General features: G+C 41.4%; 1 protein-coding gene across 1 annotated transcript in view; it reads left to right on the top strand.

Moving 5' to 3' along the window:
• Positions 1-20,298, top strand: part of LOC120875344 (ADAMTS-like protein 3) — a 70,107-nt gene that overhangs the window by 981 nt on the left and 48,828 nt on the right. The window contains exons 2-3 of the mRNA XM_040257111.1: positions 7,640-7,832; positions 7,926-8,105. Of these exons, the coding sequence (XP_040113045.1) occupies positions 7,640-7,832; positions 7,926-8,105 (373 nt within the window). The remainder of the gene's footprint in view (positions 1-7,639; positions 7,833-7,925; positions 8,106-20,298) is intronic.

A 20,298-nucleotide genomic window follows, 5' to 3' on the forward strand; every position in this document is an offset into this window, starting at 1 on the left:
AGTCCCCAAAGAGTGGGCAATGTTGGCTTATTTTTGGTCTCCTTGGCCTGAAAGGTTGACCTTAAAAATTAATCTGCTTCCTCTCTTAAGTCCTTATAAAAATCAGCTGGGGATTTTTATCAGAAGGAAGCATAGATTTTCCTCATGTTTCTCTGTCCCTGGCTATTGTTAGCTCCAGAGGATTATAACTCAGCATCACTAGTTTCTCACAAGACATTCCAAAATCCAGCCCCCCAGTTTTTTCTCTTCTCTATCCTTTACCTGTATAATCTTGACCCTTCTTCTGTGATATATTTAAAGCCAAAATTGAAAGCTCATTCCCAATCACCTCCTCTCTTCCTCATTGCCAGATTCTCTTTCTGCCTCTTATTAATTGTATCACCCATTTAATTAGGTACCTGCATTCACTAAAAGTCAGTTTAATTACGTCTGGGATCGTAAGCAATTGAGGACATTTATTATGTCTGTTACATCCAGGAGTAAAGATAGATTTTTATGGTTATTCAGGAAATAATTTGTGCTTCTTGAAGTCTCTTGATCTTTCTGATTTTGATTCCATGAGATGTGTTGGCTGTGAGGAAGAAAGTCCTGTCTTGGTGGTCTCAGGGTGCTGGTGGGGAGGATCCGGTGAGTGAGGCATCCTGGAGATCCATGTTTCTCTGTCCTGCAGACGGGTCCTTTCTTTGTGGGTCTTGGTCTCTAACCTGCTCAGTCTTGGAGGAGGCCAGCTTCATCCTTGGGGAGACCACATCTACAAGGAACCAGGCATAGCATTTTATATCCATTACTATATTTCTGACTTAGATTGTCAGCTAAGTAAATAAGGGAAACTCCTTCTTTAAAGACATATATATATATATCTTTATTTGGTTGCATAGGGTCTTAGTTGTGGCACATGGGATCTTTCACTGTGGCACATGGACTCTTTAGTTGTGGTGCAAGGCCCCAGTGGTTGCTGTGTGAGCTTAGTTGCTTGAGGCATGTGGAATCTTAGTTCTCTGACCAGGGATCAAACCTGCATCCCCTGCATTGCAAGGAGGATTCTTAACCACTGGACCACTAGGGAAGTCCCAAGGAAACTTCTTGACTTACGTTAAAGCCATCATGCTATACTCAACTGAGACAAGGCAGTAAAGACCTACACAGTTACTTTGGTGAGCAAGGCCCAGAAACAGCATAGGGAAATCTTCCCTAGACCTCCCACTTCCGCCCCCAGGTCTACTGAATTCCAGAATCATCTGCACCAGAATACTAGTAGAAAATGGCAGAAGACACAACACAGTAGGAGTATTAGAAGGTTTGATCTAACTGGGAGTCAGGATGCTCACTTTATCAGCAAGTCTATCCGGAGCGCTCCAAGAACATCAAGTATATGGGAGGTGATGCTGAGATCGGTCCATTTGGAACATCCCCTTTATCTCAGGGGAAATAGTACTCATGTTAAGAATTGAAAACCTTAAGAATCCAAATTACTCATCTTAGGTTTCTCAGTTTTGTCTTAATCTAATATCAGAAGCAATGATTTAGCTATTTTTGGAGAGCTGGTTTCTGTTCTCCCCCCACCCCCACCACATCCCTCTGGTGAGGCTCTGTGAGATGGAAACTACCCATCTGACCAGGGTGAAGGACAAGGGGAAATGCAGGAGGTGAGAAGCATAGTTTAATGTCTCAACCTGTTGTCCCAAGAAATTGGAATCATGCTCTACAAGGTTTTTAATCTGGTTCTTTCAACTTGAGTCTTGGCATGGGGTAGGAGGAAGAGTTAAACAAACATAAATAAGTATATTACTTAGATTATAATACATGCTATAAAGAAACAGAAAAAGTCTCAAGAACAAGAGTTGTATAAGGACCTAATGTAGATTGGTTTGGACTGAGGATTGGGTGCAGGCATTCAGATTAGGCCTCCCTGAGGGTTCTATGTAAGCTGATATGTAAAAGAGGAGTGAAAATTGGCCAGGGGAAGCATAGAGGAAGGAGTGTTCTAGGTATAGGAACAGTATATATAGAGGTCCCAAGGAAAGGAAGAAATTGGTGTGTTCAAGAAACTAGACAGAAAGGAAGCCCGGAGATGAGAGACCAGACCAGACACAAGACCAGACATAGTAGGACCATTGCAGGCATTTGGACTTGATCCTGAGAGTTGCTGGGAAGCCATTGGAGCATTTGATAAATCAAATTTACATTTAGGGACTTCCCTGGTGGTCCAATGATTAAGACTCTGAGCTTCCAATGCAGGGGATGTGTGTTTGATTCCTGGTTGGGGAACCAAGATTCCCAACATGCTGCACTGCATGGCCAAAAAAAAAAAAATATATACACTTAAAAGAGACTGCTCAAACCCTGAGATGGGGAGAACAAAGGTAGAGATATTGAAATCAATTATAAATTTTTAATTAATTACCTTAACCAAAATAGCTAGCCTGCCATAATTCATCTGAGTGTCGCCCATTTAAAGCCTGCCTGCATGTGAATCTGAAAGCATCCTTGGATTGAGTCCAAACTAGATATGTCCCTGACCATTTATCATAAAATTTGAGTCCTGCCTATAGTGTTTCCTGCTCTGATCCATATGTACACCTATGACTGTGAAACTGTATTCTAAATTGGAGAATGGCTGTGTGAACGCCCACAGAAAACCCTCCAGTGACTTCCTTTTCCCTGTGGAAAAGCCACAGTCTTTACTTTGCCATATGTATGAGTTCCCTTGGGCTTCCATAACAAAGTTTTATAAGCTGAGTGGCTTAAACAACAGAAGTTCATTGTCTCACATATGGGGAGTCTAGAAACCCTTAATCAAGGTTGGTTCCTACTGACAGCTCTGAGGGAAAACCTGTTCTGTGCGCCTCTCCTAACTTCTGGTAGCTTGAGCATCCTTAGCTTGTGGATGGGAGAAGGCAATGGCAACCCACTCTGGTACTCTTGCCTGGAAAATCCCATAGACATGGACGGAGGAGCCTGGTAGGCTACAGTCCCTGGGGTCACGAAGAGTCGGATGTGACTGAGCAACTTCACTCTCACTTTTCACTTTCATGCACTGGAGAAGGAAATAGCAACCCACTCCAGTGTTCTTGCCTGGAGAATCCCAGGGATGGCGGAGCCTGGCTGGCTGCCGTCTATGGGGTCACACAGAGTCAGACATGACTGATGCGACTTAGCAGCAGCAGCAGCAGCTTGTGGATGGCATTCCCTGTGTGTTTTATTTTTATAATATTTAGTTATTTATTTGGCTGTACCAGTTCTTAGTTGTGGCATGTGGGACCTAGTTCCTTGACCAGGGATAGAACCCGGGCCCTCTGCATTGGGAGTGTGGAGTCTTGGCCAAACTCCTGGACCACCAGGGAAATCCCCTGTGTGTTTTCGTAGCATCTTCCTTCTGTAGGTCTCTGCATTGAAATTTCCCCTTTTATAAGGTCACTGCTTCTATTGAATTAGAGCCCAACATCTGATGACCTCAGCCTAATTCTATCATCTGCAAAGATGCTATTTCCAAATAAGTTCACATTTGAGTTCTCGTGGTTAGGACTTCAGCTTCATTTTGAAGAAAGCAGTTCAATCCATGAGAGCAGATAAAGTCCTTGGTGACCCTGGTTTTAGGTTCTTGAACCACATTCCCTGTCATCACTTCTCTCACCTTATCACAGTGCGCGCACACACACACACACATGCTCACTCACACACACTCAGAGGAACCTGAACTTGCCCAGCAGCCACACTGAATTATTCACTTTGACCCATGCTCCTGCTCATTCATGCCTCTGGGTCTTGACCCTCTGCCTGGAGCCCTTATCCATGAAATAAGCTGGTACTCTCCCATAAAAGTGATCAGCTGCTCTCTGCTCCCTGGTATATGAAGTCAACAGTGCAAGATGGGATCCTAACCTTGGACACATGATAGGGATGTGTCTTAACAGTGCAGAGAGAAGTGGAAATGGATCTGGAACATGGAGTAGAGGCCAGTTCTGCCTCGATCAGGACACTTCAGACATGTCCCTTGGCTCTTAGGGCCCACTTTCTTCATCTGAATGTTGATGAGAGGTGTTAGACTTTATCATCACCAAGGTCCTTTTCAGCTCTAGTCTTTCATTGTTGAGTCATGCTTCAGGTTGCATTTTTCACTCACATCTGCAGTACTCTGCCTAGTATTTTTGCAGTTATCCTCATGTCTACTCATGAGTCCTTTGAAATGCTCAGGGTTTGTTTTAGTTATAAGACTACCAGCCTCTGCTTGACCTGCCTAGGAGGCCAAGGCAGGGCTGAGCTTGGTTTGCAGTGCCATCCTTCCTTTGCTCACCAAATTGGGGCAAGATCTGACTTCAGATCTAGAAACTGTCCCTTTATGCTACATAAGGGAGCATGCTGGTTTATTCATGCACTAGCCCACGAGCAGGTTCCTCATCACTCAGCCTTGGCCAGGGGTCTTGTACATAATCTGCCTCAGCAGTCTTGCCCACAGAGCTTTCAAGCTGGGAATAATACAGCACACAATATATCTTGGCCACTTTGCAAAATTAAGGGTCTGTTTTTATGTGAAGAGAAATACTATTCCTCATTTCAAAGTTGCAAGTTTAATAAAGTTTTTGAAGGTTGAGAGTTATTTTGGAAAAAAACCAGCAGAGACAAAGAGTTGATGCCAAAATAAAGGTAAGTTTACAAAAATGTTTTAGGTTCTAGAAACCAGTGGCGTAGGAATAACAGGAACAGGGTGTTGCACAATACTTTCCATACAAATATTTACTGACTCCAAGGGCAATAGCAGTAAAATATCACCCCAGGGTGAAACTTACCAGTGAGATTGGGTTGGACAGTCAGTAGATCTTTATTTACCCAGAGGCAAATGTGTTTGATGTATTAGCCTGAACTCTCCAAGGTGGGGCGTTGTATGTTTATTTGCTCTTCTGGGGTTACTCCCTTTGGTCTGTCCTTTAACTGCTGAGTGTCTGCTATTTATGGAGTTTGCTTTTTCCAGGAGAGAGAAATGGGCAGGGTTACATAATGGTTCCACTAGTCCAAGAAGAGCCTTCTTCTTCTGTGACAGGACTCAACATGGCTAGACAGGGAGGTGGGGAGACAAAAGCCAAGATTAAAATGTTTCTGTACCAACTTGTTACCCAGGTCTTGAATTAAAACAAAAAATGCTGTGTTCATTGTCTCTTAATAAGAAATTGTTATCTGTTTCCTGAATAAGAATGGTTCCCCTTCCAGTCCCTTATGTCACTGATCAATTCTAGTAGTTATATACTTTCTTGAAAGACTGACCATCCCAAAGTTGCTCCTAATAAATTACATAGTTAAGCTGAGTTGTTTTAATAGTGCAACAAAAGCCTTCTAATTTTTAGCTGTGTGGTCTGATTGTTGTCAGAGTATCTACTATTGGTGATTTTCCTCACCCCTAAAGCTACTGGAACTTTATATATTAGTAGCCTAATTAATTAATGAATTAACAAATATACTTCCAATTCAGATCATGTTTTAATTTCACATTCTGCTCCAAATACAGATCAGTGATAGCTACAGTATAAAAAAGGGAAACATCACACCCAGGAAACGGTGAAAATAACTACATAGGCTGGGAAAGGAACAGAAGAGGGAAGTGGTGAGTGGAACTGGACCTATGGTTCTTCTGGTCTTTAGCCCCACAGCATTTGGGGTCAGTGAGAGTTCAGATCCTCTGGGTAACAGAGACTGAGCATCTTTCTTTTAATTCATGGAAAAGGACCCATATTCCTTACTTCTTTGTGAAGAAAAGCTGCTGCTGACCACAACCAGAAGCCTTTGTTTAGCTGAAGCTACTCACCTGTGAAGATGAAGGACAGACACAATAGAGCCCTGGGAGCAGCTCCAGCCCGGGCTTACCTGTTGGCTCAGTGGCTGGGTCGTCAGTGTCTTCATAGTGCTTCTAGGCCACAGTATCCACATGGACCTGGTTCTAGCCTGGATACCCCAGAGGGCTCGGTGGAAGCAAACCAAACTGTAGACGGAAAGGGTTAAGAGACAGAGAAAAGGATTAAAGGAGGTGGAGGAAGAGAAAACCCCTTCCTGTTGAGCCTGCAAAATGACATTCCAAAGCATACGAAAAAATCGAATGCTAATGAAGACAGTTCATAGATTCGCCAAATGAAAGGTGAATTCATTACAGAAGAAATTAAAATATAAGAACAATTTGGAAAATAAAATAAGTATTCTTGGAATCTTGGGAGTTTGGAGAAGGATACAAATGTTCAGTTCACAGTGTGTGTTGCTGCGGTTGTTCACTCACTAAGTCGAGTCTGACTCTTGGCGATCCCATAGACTGCAGCACACCAGGCTCCCTTGTCCTTCACTATCTCCTGGAGATTGCTCAAATTCATGACCATTGAGTCGGTGATACTATCTAACCGTTTCATCCTCTGTCACCCTCTTCTTCTTTGCCTTTCGTCTTTCCCAGCATATCAGGGTCTTTTCCAATGAGTAGACTCTTCACATCAAGTGATCAAAGTATTGGAGCCTCAGCTTCAACATCAGTCCTTCCAAATGAGTGTTCATACTGTGTATTATTTTAATCCTTTGATTAATATGCTTGTTACTTAGAATTTCTATTTCTCTCTTTTTAAAATTAAAAATATATAATCATAGATTATAATCAAATGTTTTCTTTACATTTTAATCCTCTTTTTTACCTTTGAACATTTTAAGTAACATAAGAATTCATTTGTTTCTTAGAAACTTGTAGGAACTTAATCATAAACTTAGCACAATCTAGTTCTTTTCTTCAAAAGAACTTTTTGTAGTTGCCTAATAGCGTATCTGTTTCATCAAAATTTTCAAATATATTATTAAATTCTCTATATTCTTGTTAAAGTTTGTCTTTTTGATAAGCCAGGAGCTTAGAAAAATATTTTACAGCTGGGGTAAGATTCATGGTTACTAATAATTAAATATCTACAAGTTTTAAAATAATCATTGTATACAATTTTTCACCCATCAGATGGGCAGAGCCTTTTTCAAATGATACGGTCCAGCGGTTGTATGGCTGTAGAAGCCAGGCTCTCTCTACTTCTGGCGAAAGTGTGAATTGAGAGAATCATTTTTGAAGGCAACTTGGAAATATGTACCCAAAGCAACTGCCCTGGTTTTTCATTTTTGCAGATGTTTCATGAGAAAACCTGATTTTTCCAAGATCTTATTGGAAAGGAATCACATTATGTATATATATGTGCTGTAAATCCAATCCTAACATAAAAGAATTTTCTTAGGGATATTCCAAATAATGAATCCAGGTGCCCTAAAAATTTCCTGAAGTGTGCTTTTAAGCATTTAAAATTTCTTTTGACACCTTGTATAAATCATCCTTGCTTTGGGGCTCTATGCAAAACAAAACCAAGATTTTATTAATGATATATAGTGGTAGGCTAGGATGGAGAGAAATCTGCTTCTCTTTCACTCCAGACTTTCCTAGACAGGTGAAATCTTTAAGCACTTTTCTGACATGTCTTGCCTTTAAACATTGTATTTCTGCACTCTAATTGCATTTATTGATGCTGTGGATATGGAGGGTGGAGGCTGGAAGTCCAGAGAGCAGCGTGCAGTTGTCCATGCTCTGGGTGTCCCACTGAGTCCACTGGACAGTGAATTTTGCCCACTTGTTGTTTTGGTACAGGTGGCACATGGGCTCTTGGGGACCCTGCTCAGCTACCTGTGGTGTTGGCATCCAGACTCGAGAAGTGTACTGCCTGCATCCTGGGGAGTCCCCCTCCCCACCTGAGGAATGCAGAGATGAGAAACCCCATGCCTTACAAGCATGCAACCAGTTTGACTGCCCTCCTAGCTGGCATATTGAAGAGTGGCAGCAGGTATGGCTGCCAGGCTTATGATCGTAAGAGCCCTGTGTTTCACTAAACCGAAGAGGGCTGAGCCCGTGGACTCACTTCCTTGTGTCCTCCCAGTGTTCCAGGACCTGCGGAGGGGGAGCGCAGAATCGCAGGGTCACCTGTCGGCAGCTCTTAACGGATGGCAGCTTCTTGAATCTCTCCGAGGAACTGTGCCAAGGACCCAAGGCCTCATCCCGTAAGTCCTGTGCCAGGACAGACTGTCCTCCACACTGGACTGTGGGAGACTGGTCCAAGGTAAGGGCCATCCCAACTTTACAGCCCCTTCTTTTCTGCTCCTCCTCCCTTTCAGCCTTTTGGTATGTCCTCCCTCAGATGAGAGCTGGGGCTCCTTTGATGTGAGTGGAATGTCCAGGACACAGAATTTCAGGACACATTTACTCTCCGGGTTGTGTGAGTGCTCTGCTCCAGACCCACCCATAATGATTCATTTTCAGTGTTTACTCAGTATTACTTAATCTGTACTCATCATATTTCTCCTACACCAAATCCCATGACTTCTGTCTTTTGAGAGAACCAAAGTCATTGTATCCCAGGATTAACTCAAAATCAGTTTTGTTCTTCTCTGCCTTATGTCTTCTTATATAGAATTTTATTAAACCCTGTCATTTCAACTTTCTGAAAATGTTTCATGCCTTTACTTCCTCTGTATTCCATTGATACCACTGCTGAATTTACTGTTTATCCTCTCAAGCTCACATTAATTGCAATAAGCAGAATTCCAAACTAACATTTTAGTGCATATTTAGGACTTAATACCGGAGAAGGCAATGGCACCCCACTCCAGTACTCCTGCCTGGAAAATCCCATGGATGGAGGAGCCTGGTGGGCTGCAGTCCATGGGGTCGCTACTACTCTGACACAACTAAGCGACTTCACTTTCACTTTTCACTTTCCTGCACTGGAGAAGGAAATGGCAACCCACTCCAGTGTTCTTGCCTGGAGAATCCCAGGGATGGCAGAGCCTGGTGGGCTGCCATCTATGGGGTCTCACAGAGTTGGACACGACTGAAGCAACTTAGCAGCAGCAATAGCAGCAGGACTTAATATAGTCTAGTAGCAATACCCATTTTTCAAGAGGGAGAAATTAAACCCAAATAGCTAAAATAGGCTGTGAAGCAGAAATAGAATCCTTGACTTTTGGCCTTATTGCAAGGGTTCTGTTTTATGTATTACCTGCCCACCTTATTCCCTGCCTCTGTACCATCTTCCCCCTCTCCAAACTATCTTAACACCTCATAGTATTCCCACCAGTCCGTCTATCAAGTCACCTCCTAAAGGTCTTGTTGCCTGAAAAATCAACTTTCAATTCCTTCTGGGGCTTTCCTTGAATGGCTGGAACTCACATCCCAGCCCCCTTTCTTGTTATTCCAGCTCTTCCAGTCTTGCTTATTCTTTTTAAAATTTTTATTGGAGTATAGTTGCTTTATAATGTTGTGTTGATTTCTGCTATACCGCAATGTGAATCAGCCATACGAGTACACATATCCCCTCTGTTTTTTTGGTTTTCCTTCCCATGTAGGTCACCACGGAGCACTGAGTAGAGTTCCCTATGCTATGCAGTAAGTTCTCATTAGTTGTCTGTTTTATATATAATAGTGTGTATATGTCAACCCCAACCTCACAGGGATCTCTTTGGAAGCTGGAATCTTGGAAGAGATGATGATCTCAAGTCCCACACAGACCTAAGGAATCAGAATCTGCATTTGAATGAGACTCCCCACGTGCTGTCAGGCACAGTACCCTTGGGGAAGCATTTCCTCACCTACCCCTTCTCCTTGGGAGAGTTCTTGAACCTTCAGTGTGTTCTTCACATCCTTCAGTGTGTCCACAGTAGGGATTGTTCTGGGCAGTAATGTCTTTGGGCACATGCTGCCCTAACCCAAGAGGAAGAGGCAGGAAAAAGGAAAGACAAGGTATGAGCAGTGGTGGCATAGAAAGCAGGCCCCTGTATCTGGATGTGCCCTCCTCATCTCTTCTTTTCTCCAAGAAAGCAGAGGCCTTCACAGTTCCATCTTGTTTATTGGAACAAACTCTTCCCACGGGCCTTTTAGAAAGGAGAGACGGGGTGACACTCTCACTGTCCTCTACTGTTCCTTCTCTCTGTGAATGATGGAATTTGCAGTCGCTGGTTATCTTTCACTAAATGAACATCCATCACTCTGTTGACTCAGGCTTGCCTTGTGTCTTTGCTCTTGTTGATACCCTCAAAACCCCAGGCCCAGCTCTGAGCTTCCCTCCTCTTTGAAGTCTTCTAGTCTCTAAAATCATACAGCATTTCTCAGCTCTAACTCATAATGACCCAGCTTTTTTTTTTTATTGCATTTTAATGGGAAGCTACTTCCTGAGCACCCATATGGTGTTCTCATCTGGCTGATAGTGTCCTTGCAGTCAGTGGCCATGAGATCGCTGACAGGTCCTTGGGCCCTGCAGACCTCTGAGCAGGTAAACATTCTTTCCTCAAGTGTCTTTGCAAAGACAGGAGATATGTTAAAGTGTGTTGGAGTCGTGATCTGTAGAAAAACTCAGGCTAGCTAACAGGACAGGAAAAATCATTCACTGGGATGGATTTTGTTGGGAGGAAGAAAAGGAGACAAAGGAGGTTATCCACGTGAGCTGGATTGGACCAGAGGCAGATCAGTTTCCTAGGCGGCCATCATGAGGCAAGAGCAACCTTGTGCGCACTCCAAGAGGTCAGCCCAAGCCCAATCAAGACATCTGCCTGCACCCAGCCAGGGCCACATCTCCAGGAAACCTGCATCTGGAGGAGGAGCAGGTGTGCCCATGTCACAGCTGGGCAGAGCTGGTGTTCAGACTTGGGTCCAGTCAGGCACATGTGTTGCCCTGCAGTTTGTATTTTCCTGTATGGTTCAGCTTTTCTGTTGATATTAAATATTTTCTCTCATTTCTGAGTTACCTTGTTTCAGCAGAGATCCTGATGCCAAATTGCCACCCTCCCTAAAGCTTTCTGCCAGACTCATCCCTCTGCCATGGGATGGCTCATTCCGGGCAGCCATCCATTTCATGGTTCTGGATGTGTCCCTTCCCCGTTGGAACTGGCCACTACCCCTGGTCCCAGAAAGACCAAAAAGCCACGCCAGAATTTCCATTTTTCACCACGCCAAGCCTCTCAGGCTGCAGCTGTAATTCACTCACTCTGTTCATGGCATATTTGGGCTTTGTTCGTTCATTGTATCATTCCTTTTCCCTGATTTCCTTAGATCTGAACCAAGTTTTATGTGGAAAGGAGCCTCAACTCTTATGCTGCTTTTGTAGCTACAAAAAAGGAACAGTGACTCTTCTATGAGGCAGTCATTCCAAAAGTTGTCTTGTGGCCCCTCCCGCTGCCTGAAATCCAGTAGCCTTTCCTCATTCTTTGTTCTCTGTGCTTCGATGGAGCATTTGGCCATTTCATCCACTTTCATCATTCTCCTTCAGGATATTCCTTGGTGTTTTTTATTTTTCCTATTTGCCTTACTGCATGTTTTGTATTGGTGTGTCTTCTTCCAAATCTTCAAAAAGCTCAATGTTTGACCCTTTGATTTTTATTACTACATTTACCCTCCAGAGATGACTCTGTAATGTGAATTCTTCTCTGACTTCTCTGACTTCTATAGGTGATTTTCTGTTTCTGGGCACAGTTTCTGATGTTCTCTTTGATACCTTATCCTTAGCTCTTCAAGTAGGATAGATCCTCAAGCCAAGGGACACCCTCATCCCATCCAGCTTCCCCACCTACTTCCTGTCTCTGTCAATGTAGCATTGTCTTTCCAACACCTGTGATCATCTCTGGGTTCACCTCCTGTGTTCAACTACCTATACCTGCCAATTCTTTCAATTCTTGAAATCTGCCCATATGCTAAATAAAAAGGAAGTGGTCTCTATACATGAGACATTTTACAAAGTACAGCTCAAGATATGCCCAGGATACATGAATTTCCAAACATGGTTTCCAGTTTTCAATAGATGTTTTATTTATGACTTATGAAAAGAGTACTCCAACACGTGTTAGAGCCAGTTCATACTGGCTTTTGAGAACTAATCGTGATCTCATCCTACTGTGTAGTCAGTGATATTCCAATAACAGCTTGACATCAGCCATGATGGGAGTATTTACACCACAGAAATTGGCAAATGTTACAATCAGGGCCCTTTTCTCCATGAACCCTGTTGTAAAATATGTACTAGCACACAATTGCACGAAAGCACACACACACGTATACTATCTTATCAATAAGACAGTTTCAGCTTACTGATAAGCAGGTATGTAGGATGGAAATGCCCTTATTTGTGGACTTAAATAAAGAGACTTGTAGAAGCTTCTTCTGATTTGAATATGCCTGTTGCCTCAGCCCTGCATCCTCACAGTCATTTGCTGAGCACTGCTATGATTGATTGTGGGCTTCCCTGATAGCTCAGTTGGTAAAGAATCCACCTGCAATGCAGGAGACCTGGTTTGATTCCTGGGTCAGAAAAATCTGCTGGAGAAGGGATAGGCTACCCACTCCAGTATTCTTGGGCTTCTCTGTGGCTCAGCTGGTAAAGAATCTGCCTACAATGTGGGAGACCTGGGCTTGATCCCTGGGTTGAGAAGATCCCCTGGAGAAGGGAATGGCTACCCACTCCAGTATTCTGGCCTAGAGAATTCCATGGACTATATAGCCCATGGGGTTGCAAAGAGTCAGACATGACTGAGCAACTTTCATGATTGAATGCCCCAGGGACCAGGAATCTGAGACAACCAAGAATATAGGCTTCAAAGGCAGACGGATGAAAAAGATATGTAAGATGAATAAAGATATCCCATCTACAGAACTATGTGAAAATCTTTAAGTTTCCCTGGGTCCCAGGAAAGTGTTGTAGAAGATGTAGATTAAGAGTTGGGTGTTAAATGATGAGTGCCAGATGTGTGGAAATGAGACAGCAGGGTGTCCTAGGCAGAGACGAGAGTATATACACAGGTATAGGCTGTGAGCTTATCAATCTTATGTGGCTTAAGATAGAATGTGTTAAAGAAATGGAGGAAGGTGAGAGGTGAAGGAGAGGTGGCAGCCAGATTGTGAAGGACTTTGGATTTATCCCTAACAGTCACTGAGGGCATTGTAGGAGGTGTCTGAATGGAGAAATAAAAGGCAGAGTTTTTAGACAATAGTTCTGAACAATTTGTTAGAAGAAGAAGGAACCTAGAGTTTGAGGGACCTTGTCTGGTGAAAATGGAAATAAAAAGAATGAGAGATAATGAGCAGTTGGAATCAATAAACATGGGTGATTTTCAGTGAGATTTAGCAGAACTACCTGGCAAATTTGCTAATTGAATTGATAAAAAAAAAAGGGAGTGTCCTAGATTTCTATCTTGGGTAATTAATGGACAAAGATGATATTAACAATTAGAGAAGGAAATACATGCTTGGAAGGTGACTTGAAAGGGACAGAAAATGAGTTGATTTTTTAAATGGGTGTAGTTTGAGGATCTATAAAAGTATCAATAAAGAATTGTAGCTCATGCAAGATCTACAGTAAAGTTATAGTTTTGGGAATCATCAGCATTTAAGTGGTAACTGAAAATGGAAAAATGAATGCCTTGATATCAAAGAATATATTGTTAATAGCAGTTCCTTTAAAAATGCTTAGGAGGCTTCCAGTGAAGCAAAATCATGATAGCAGCATAGTTGTTTAATATTCCAAAATCTCTCATTAAAAAAAAAAAACAAAACAGAAAACAGGGCAATTGGAATTGCCAAAAGAAAGGAAAAGATAACAGATAGTAACTTTAATGGAAGTGATATAAGGGGCGGGGGCGGGGGGTGGCGGGGAGGGCAAACCATATGTAATAGCAAGTATAGCAGCTAGAGTTTTCTTTTTTAATAGAGAAGAAACAAGGATAAGAGCCATGGGACAGAGAAATATGACCATAATAAAGTAGTCCTATTCCAGAAGAGAAGAACCTTTAGCATGTCAGTCTGAGATAATCAGTGAAACTGAGAGAAGACTCAAGGCTCCTGTGTGTGGTTTAGAGCAAGAAAAATCATGCAAACTCATTCAGGGCCTTAAGAAGATTGGAGAGCACTGGAGGAATCCGCATCCTTAAGACTGCAGAAATGTGCAACAAAACCTGCCAGAATGTTAAGCCAAGCTGAAAAGGAACAAAGGGGTAAAGGAAAGATGTTCAGTTTCTTCTGCTCCTTGGGAGTAGAAGAGTCTAGAAGAGCCAATTTCAAAACTGTGGCCAAATCCTTGAATACTTCATTTCAGCACCAGAGGAGGGAGTCCTTTACAGTGAAATAACTCCCTTGAACACCCCCTTACACTATTTCAAAAGTACAGAGAAAAATCTGTTTCATTTAAATGAGACCAACAGCAAACCCCATAGAAGGATACCCCAAGAAAAAAGTATCAATAACGTAGCAACATAATGAAAATTTGACTTTGAGGTGGATGAAAATACAATTTACTATTATAAAATCAGCTAAAAGAAGCTAAGACATCTATAGAAACAAATAAAAAAGAGAAAAATTCTGAAATGAGGTGAATAAATAACAGAGGGATGTGAAAAATTAGCTGACAGGGTTCAGGAAAGAATTAGAAAACTAAGGGGGAAAAAGTCAGAAACATAGACTAAACTAGAAGGAACACAAGAATGACCAGATGCAGAAAGTGTAATAAGAGAAACAAAAGAAAGGAGAGAATTGAAAATAACTGAATAAAAACAAAAAGGATTTAAGCAAAAATGATGGCTGTAAAAAACAGAGAAAGAAAATCATGTATCTATTATTAGAGTCCTGAGAAAAGAAAACCAAAACAACAGAACAAAACTATAAACAGAAGATTCAAATCACTATATTGAAAGAGCATACCACATACATGGAAAAATCAACCCAGAATGGCCCATATCAAGACATACTCTACTAAAACCACTGGACTTTAAAGGTAAAGAATAATGTGTAAGTGTATCTCAGCAAAAGGACAAAGACACTTATTCAGTTCAGTTCAGTCGCTCAGTCGTGTCCGACTCTTTGTGATCCCATGAATCGCAGCATGCCAGGCCTCCCTGTCCATCACCATCTCCCGGAGTTCACTCAGACTCACATCCATCGAATTGGTGATGCCATCCAGCCATCTCATCCTGGGTCGTCCCCTTCTCCTCCTGCCCCCAATCCCTCCCAGCATCAGAGTCTTTTCCAATGAGGCAACTCTTCGCATGAGGTGGCCAAATTACTGGAGTTTCAGCTTCAGCATCAGTCCTTCCAAAGAAATCCCAGGGTTAATCTCCTTCAGAATGGACTGGTTGGATCTCCTTGCAGTCCAAGGGACTCTCAAGAGTCTTCTCCAACACCACAGTTCAAAAGCATCAATTCTTCGGTGCTCAGCCTTCTTCACAGTCCAACTCTCACATCCATACATGACCACAGGAAAAACCATAGCCTTGACTAGACAGACCTTAGTTGGCAAAATAATGTCTCTGCTTTTGAATATACTATCTAGGTTGGTCATAACTTTTCTTCCAAGGAGTAAGCGTCTTTTAATTTCATGGCTGCAGTCACCATCTTTAGTGATTTTGGAGCTTAAAAAATAAAGTCTGACACTGTTTCCACTGTTTCCCCATCTATTTCCCACGAAGTGATGGGACCGGATGCCATGATCTTCGTTTTCTGAATGTTGAGCTTTAAGCCAACTTTTTCACTCTCCTCTTTTACTTTCATCAAGAGGCTTTTTAGCTCCTCTTCACTTTCTGCCATAAGGGTGGTGTCATCTGCATCTGAGGTTATTGATATTTCTCCTGGCAATCTTGATTCCAGCTTGTGTTTCTTCCAGTCCAACATTTCTCATGATGTACTCTGCACTTATTAGGGAAAGAAAATCAGGTTAGCATCAGACTTCTCAACAATGCCACATCACAGTAGAAAACAGTGGAACAATATATTTAGAAAAAGAAAATGTGACCCAAGGATTTTATATCCTGCCCAACAGACCTTCCAATTTGAAGGTCACAGACAAATAGTTACAAAGTTGCATGTGTTCTTCCAGAGGAATCTACCATATTTCTTTTGAATGATCCAAAGCTTTGGCATAAAGTTGCTGTTTTGTAACTTATAATTAATGTCACTGATTCTGTCATCTCCACTCTCTCCACTGTGGACATGTACAAGTGGCATGCTAACCTTGAACTTAGCGGACACAAGATCATGTAAGATCTCTATCCAGAAAAGGGGTTTGCAACTGATCCTCCCATTCATAGTGGGGATAAAAAGTCAAATATTGATCATTAGAAATGGCTTGTGAATGGTGATTGGCAATTATTTAACTACTGTTTTATATTATATGGAAAACTCCTAGATGATGATTAGACTTGTTTAAAAAAAAAATACAGCAAATCCCCTACATACAAACCTTCAAGTTGCAAACTTTAAAAGATGAGAATGTGTATTTGCATGTCTAATCATGTAAGTTAGTTCATGGGTCTGATGTACATTGTCGCATACATGCCTCCTCTACAACTGGTTGTGCTTGTGTGTAGAGTCCTGTACAGCCCTGTGTAGAATACAGTTGTGCAGTGTCTTTATTTCAAGCCCAGGATGTCTGGAAGCAAACATAAAAAGTAGCAGTGATGTAGGTGGTACTACTGAACTTTTTCAAGGTACTGTACTGTAAGATTAAAAATGTTTATTTTTTAATGTATTATTTGTGTAAAAAGTATTATAAACCTATTGCTATTGCAGATAGTACTGTATAGCTGATTGTGTTAGCTGGGTACTTACGGTAACCTTGTTGGACTTAGGAACAAATTGGACGAAGGTGCTCTTGGAACCGAACCCTTTCCTATGTTAGGAATTTAATGTACATCATAAGTTGCTAAATGGTAATTTTTATCTTGTTCTAAAGCTTACAAAAAGCTTCCCTTGGCACTGAAAAAATAGTAATAATTAGGGCTTTCTGTTGAAGAGAACAATAAAAGCATTAAAAAAATTCCATTCCCCTTCTTTGAAACCCAACAAAAAACCCCACAAAGAAATGAAAGAGAGAGAACACTTTGTCTTCAATGAACAATGAAACAGCCACAAGCCCAAACTATAAATTATGAAACACACCTGCCAAAGGCCATAAAAGCTGAACCAAAATGAAAGAGAGAAGGCTGAGGGCTGACAAATATTTCTTCAGGCACAAGCAGGAGGTAGATTTCCCAAGGAGTAAATGTGAGAGTCCTAAAAGGCCTGCTCAGCGGTTCTTGATTATAGACACTAGATGGGAGACCATGTGCCGCCCCTGAAAATACCATGAATGCCCCTCCAGAGCTATGGGGCAGAGGGAGCTGCAGGAGAGAACATGTGTGGAGGCCCTGTAGCCCAGGAAGGCTGCAGAGATGGAGTGGCATGAAGGATGCTTGCTGAGTGATTACAGTTACTTAAGAGACTGTTCCCTGAGTCATCCTAGCCCTTCAAATGCCAAAGTTTAAAGAGAGATGTGGGAAGAGGAAATAAAAATTTGATGACACACTGTGGAAGACAAGAAGCTGATGGAAATGCCCAAGCTCATCCCCTGACCCATGTTATTCACATGGGTGAATGGTCGGCTACATTCAAAGCTCCAGCATAAAAACTAAGCATCAAAACTTAAAGGGGGGAAGTGAAGGATCAGAAAGAAGTCAGGGCATGGGGAAAGGAACAGGGAGCAAGAGTCACAGGAACAACAGCATCACAATGATATTAGCCAGAGAAAAGTATCAAAAAAACAGTCTCTGTACTCCCGAAGAAATTATAGTCATGATATCTTGGCCTGGGCAGGGGGTGGGGGAACGGAGGTGGGAGGTGGGGGGAGTGGAGGGAAGAGTGGCTCTAAAATGAGGTTTAAGTTCAAAAAGAGGTTATAAGTCAACAGGAGATGAAAAGACAACTTGGAATAGTCAGGGGAAAAAACTGAAAAGAAAAATTTTATATAGCAGATGTAAAAGTTATTTTATAAGCAACAAAAAATTAATAACTGAAAACAGAGAGCTATGGTATGTATATAAGCTGGAATGACTCATATAAGATGATATGGAGTACCCGTGGTGGATTCATGTCAATGTATGGCAAAACCAATACAGAATTGTAAAGTAAAAAAAAAAAAAAAAAAAAAGATAAAAGGTCAAGACATCAAAGGAAAAAAAAAGATGATATGGAAAAGAGTTAAGATGTAAAATTGGTTTTTAGAGGCAGTGATGGATATGGAAGGCAGAGGAGATTAAACGTGAGTGTAATGGGTATTTGTGAGAAGAACAAGTGGAACAAAAAATATTCAGAGATAATAAGGATTAAACATGAGTGTAATGGGTATTTGTGAGAAGAACGAAACAAGTGGAACAAAAAATATTCAGAGATCATAAGGAGAATTAGCTTCCTCTAATAAAAGCTTTAACCTTCAGATCGGACTGGCCTACTACGTGCCAAGAAAATATGACCCACTAAGACACAGCCAGCAAATAAGGTGCTGAACTTCATGGGTTAAAAAAAAACAAGAACAAAAGGCCTCTAAGCATAAAAGTCAAACAAACAACAAAAATCTCCTACCTGGCCTCACACATCTTCACAGTAGCCTTAGATGCCAGCAGACAGTGAAACTTGCTACAGTTCAAAAGGGAAGGAAAGGGACTTCCCTGGCCATTCAATGGTTAAGACTCTGTGCTTCCAGTGCAGAGGATATTGGTTCAATCCTTGGTCAGGGAACTAAGGTCCCCATATGCTGCGTGGCCAAAAGATTAAATAAATAAATTTTTTAAAAAAGGAACTATGACCCAAGTATTTTCCTTTACATTTTGTTTTTCTCCATGTGGAAAGGCAACAGAGAGGCACTCAGATCATCCATGCATAAATCTGTCTTATGGTATGGGATCAAGACTTTAAGGGCCAAGAAGACACACCAAGATGACTCCCAGAAAAAATCCAGAAAGACACAGATCCTGGTGAAAAAAGACAGAAGATGCATCATAAATTCATTTAAGGGCAGAATTAAGGCTAATCAGCCAGCAATGGCATATCAGAACAGAACATAAATATCAGAAAATCTTGACATTAGCTACATAGTTTAACAAAATCAAAGAGGACACTAATAGATGGAGAAATAAACCATGTTCATGGATTGGAAGAATCAATATAGTGAAAATGAGTATACTACCCAAAGCAATCTACAGATTCAATGCAATCCCTATCAAGCTACCAATGGTATTTTTCACAGAGCTAGAACAAATAATTTCACAATTTGTATGGAAATACAAAAAACCTCGAATAGCCAAAGCAATCTTGACAAAGAAGAATGGAACTGGAGGAATCAACCTGCCTGACTTCAGGCTCTACTACAAAGCCACAGTCATCAAGACAGTATGGTACTGGCACAAAGACAGAAATACAGATCAATGGAACAAAATAGAAAGCCCAGAGATAAATCCACGCACCTATGGACACCTTATCTTTGACAAAGGAGGCAAGAATATACAATGGATTAAAGACAATCTCTTTAACAAGTGGTGCTGGGAAAACTGGTCAACCACTTGTAAAAGAATGAAACTAGATCACTTTCTAACACCATACACAAAAATAAACTCAAAATGGATTAAAGATCTAAACATAAGACCAGAAACTATAAAACTCCTAGAGGAGAACATAGGCAAAACACTGTCTGACATAAATCACAGCAGGATCCTCTATGATCCATCTCCCAGAATACTGGAAATAAAAGCAAAAATAAACAAACGGGATCTAATTAAAATTAAAAGCTTCTGCACAACAAAGGAAACTATAAGCAAGGTGAAAAGACAGCCTTCAGAATGGGAGAAAATAATAGCAAACGAAGCAACTGACAAACAACTAATCTCAAAAATATACAAGCAACTTATGCAGCTCAAGTCCAGAAAAATTAATGACCCAGTCAAAAAGTGGGCCAAAGATCTAAATAGACATTTCTCCAAAGAAGACATACGGATGGCTAACAAACACATGAAAAGATGCTCAACATCACTCATTATCAGAGAAATGCAAATAAAAACCACAGTGAGGTACCATTTCACACCAGTCAGAATGGCAGTGATCCAAAAGTCTACAAGTAATAAATGCTGAAGAGGGTGTGAAGAAAAGGGAACCCTGCTACACTGTTGGTGGGAATGCAAACTAGTACAGCCACTATGGAGAACAGTGTGGAGATTCCTTAAAAAATTACAAATAGAACTGCCTTATGACCCAGCAATCCCACTGCTGGGCATACACACCGAGGAAACCAGAATTGAAAGAGACAAGTGTACCCCAATGTTCATCACAGCAGTGTTTATAATAGCCAGGACATGGAAGCAACCTAGATGTCCATCAGCAGATGAATGGATAAGAAAGCTGTGGTACATACACACAATGGAGTATTACTCAGCCATTAAAAAGAATACATTTGAATCAGTTCTAATGAGGTAGAT

This window comes from Oryx dammah, unplaced genomic scaffold (assembly GCF_014754425.2).
Source record: "Oryx dammah isolate SB20612 unplaced genomic scaffold, SCBI_Odam_1.1 HiC_scaffold_16, whole genome shotgun sequence".
NCBI lineage: Eukaryota > Metazoa > Chordata > Mammalia > Artiodactyla > Bovidae > Oryx > Oryx dammah.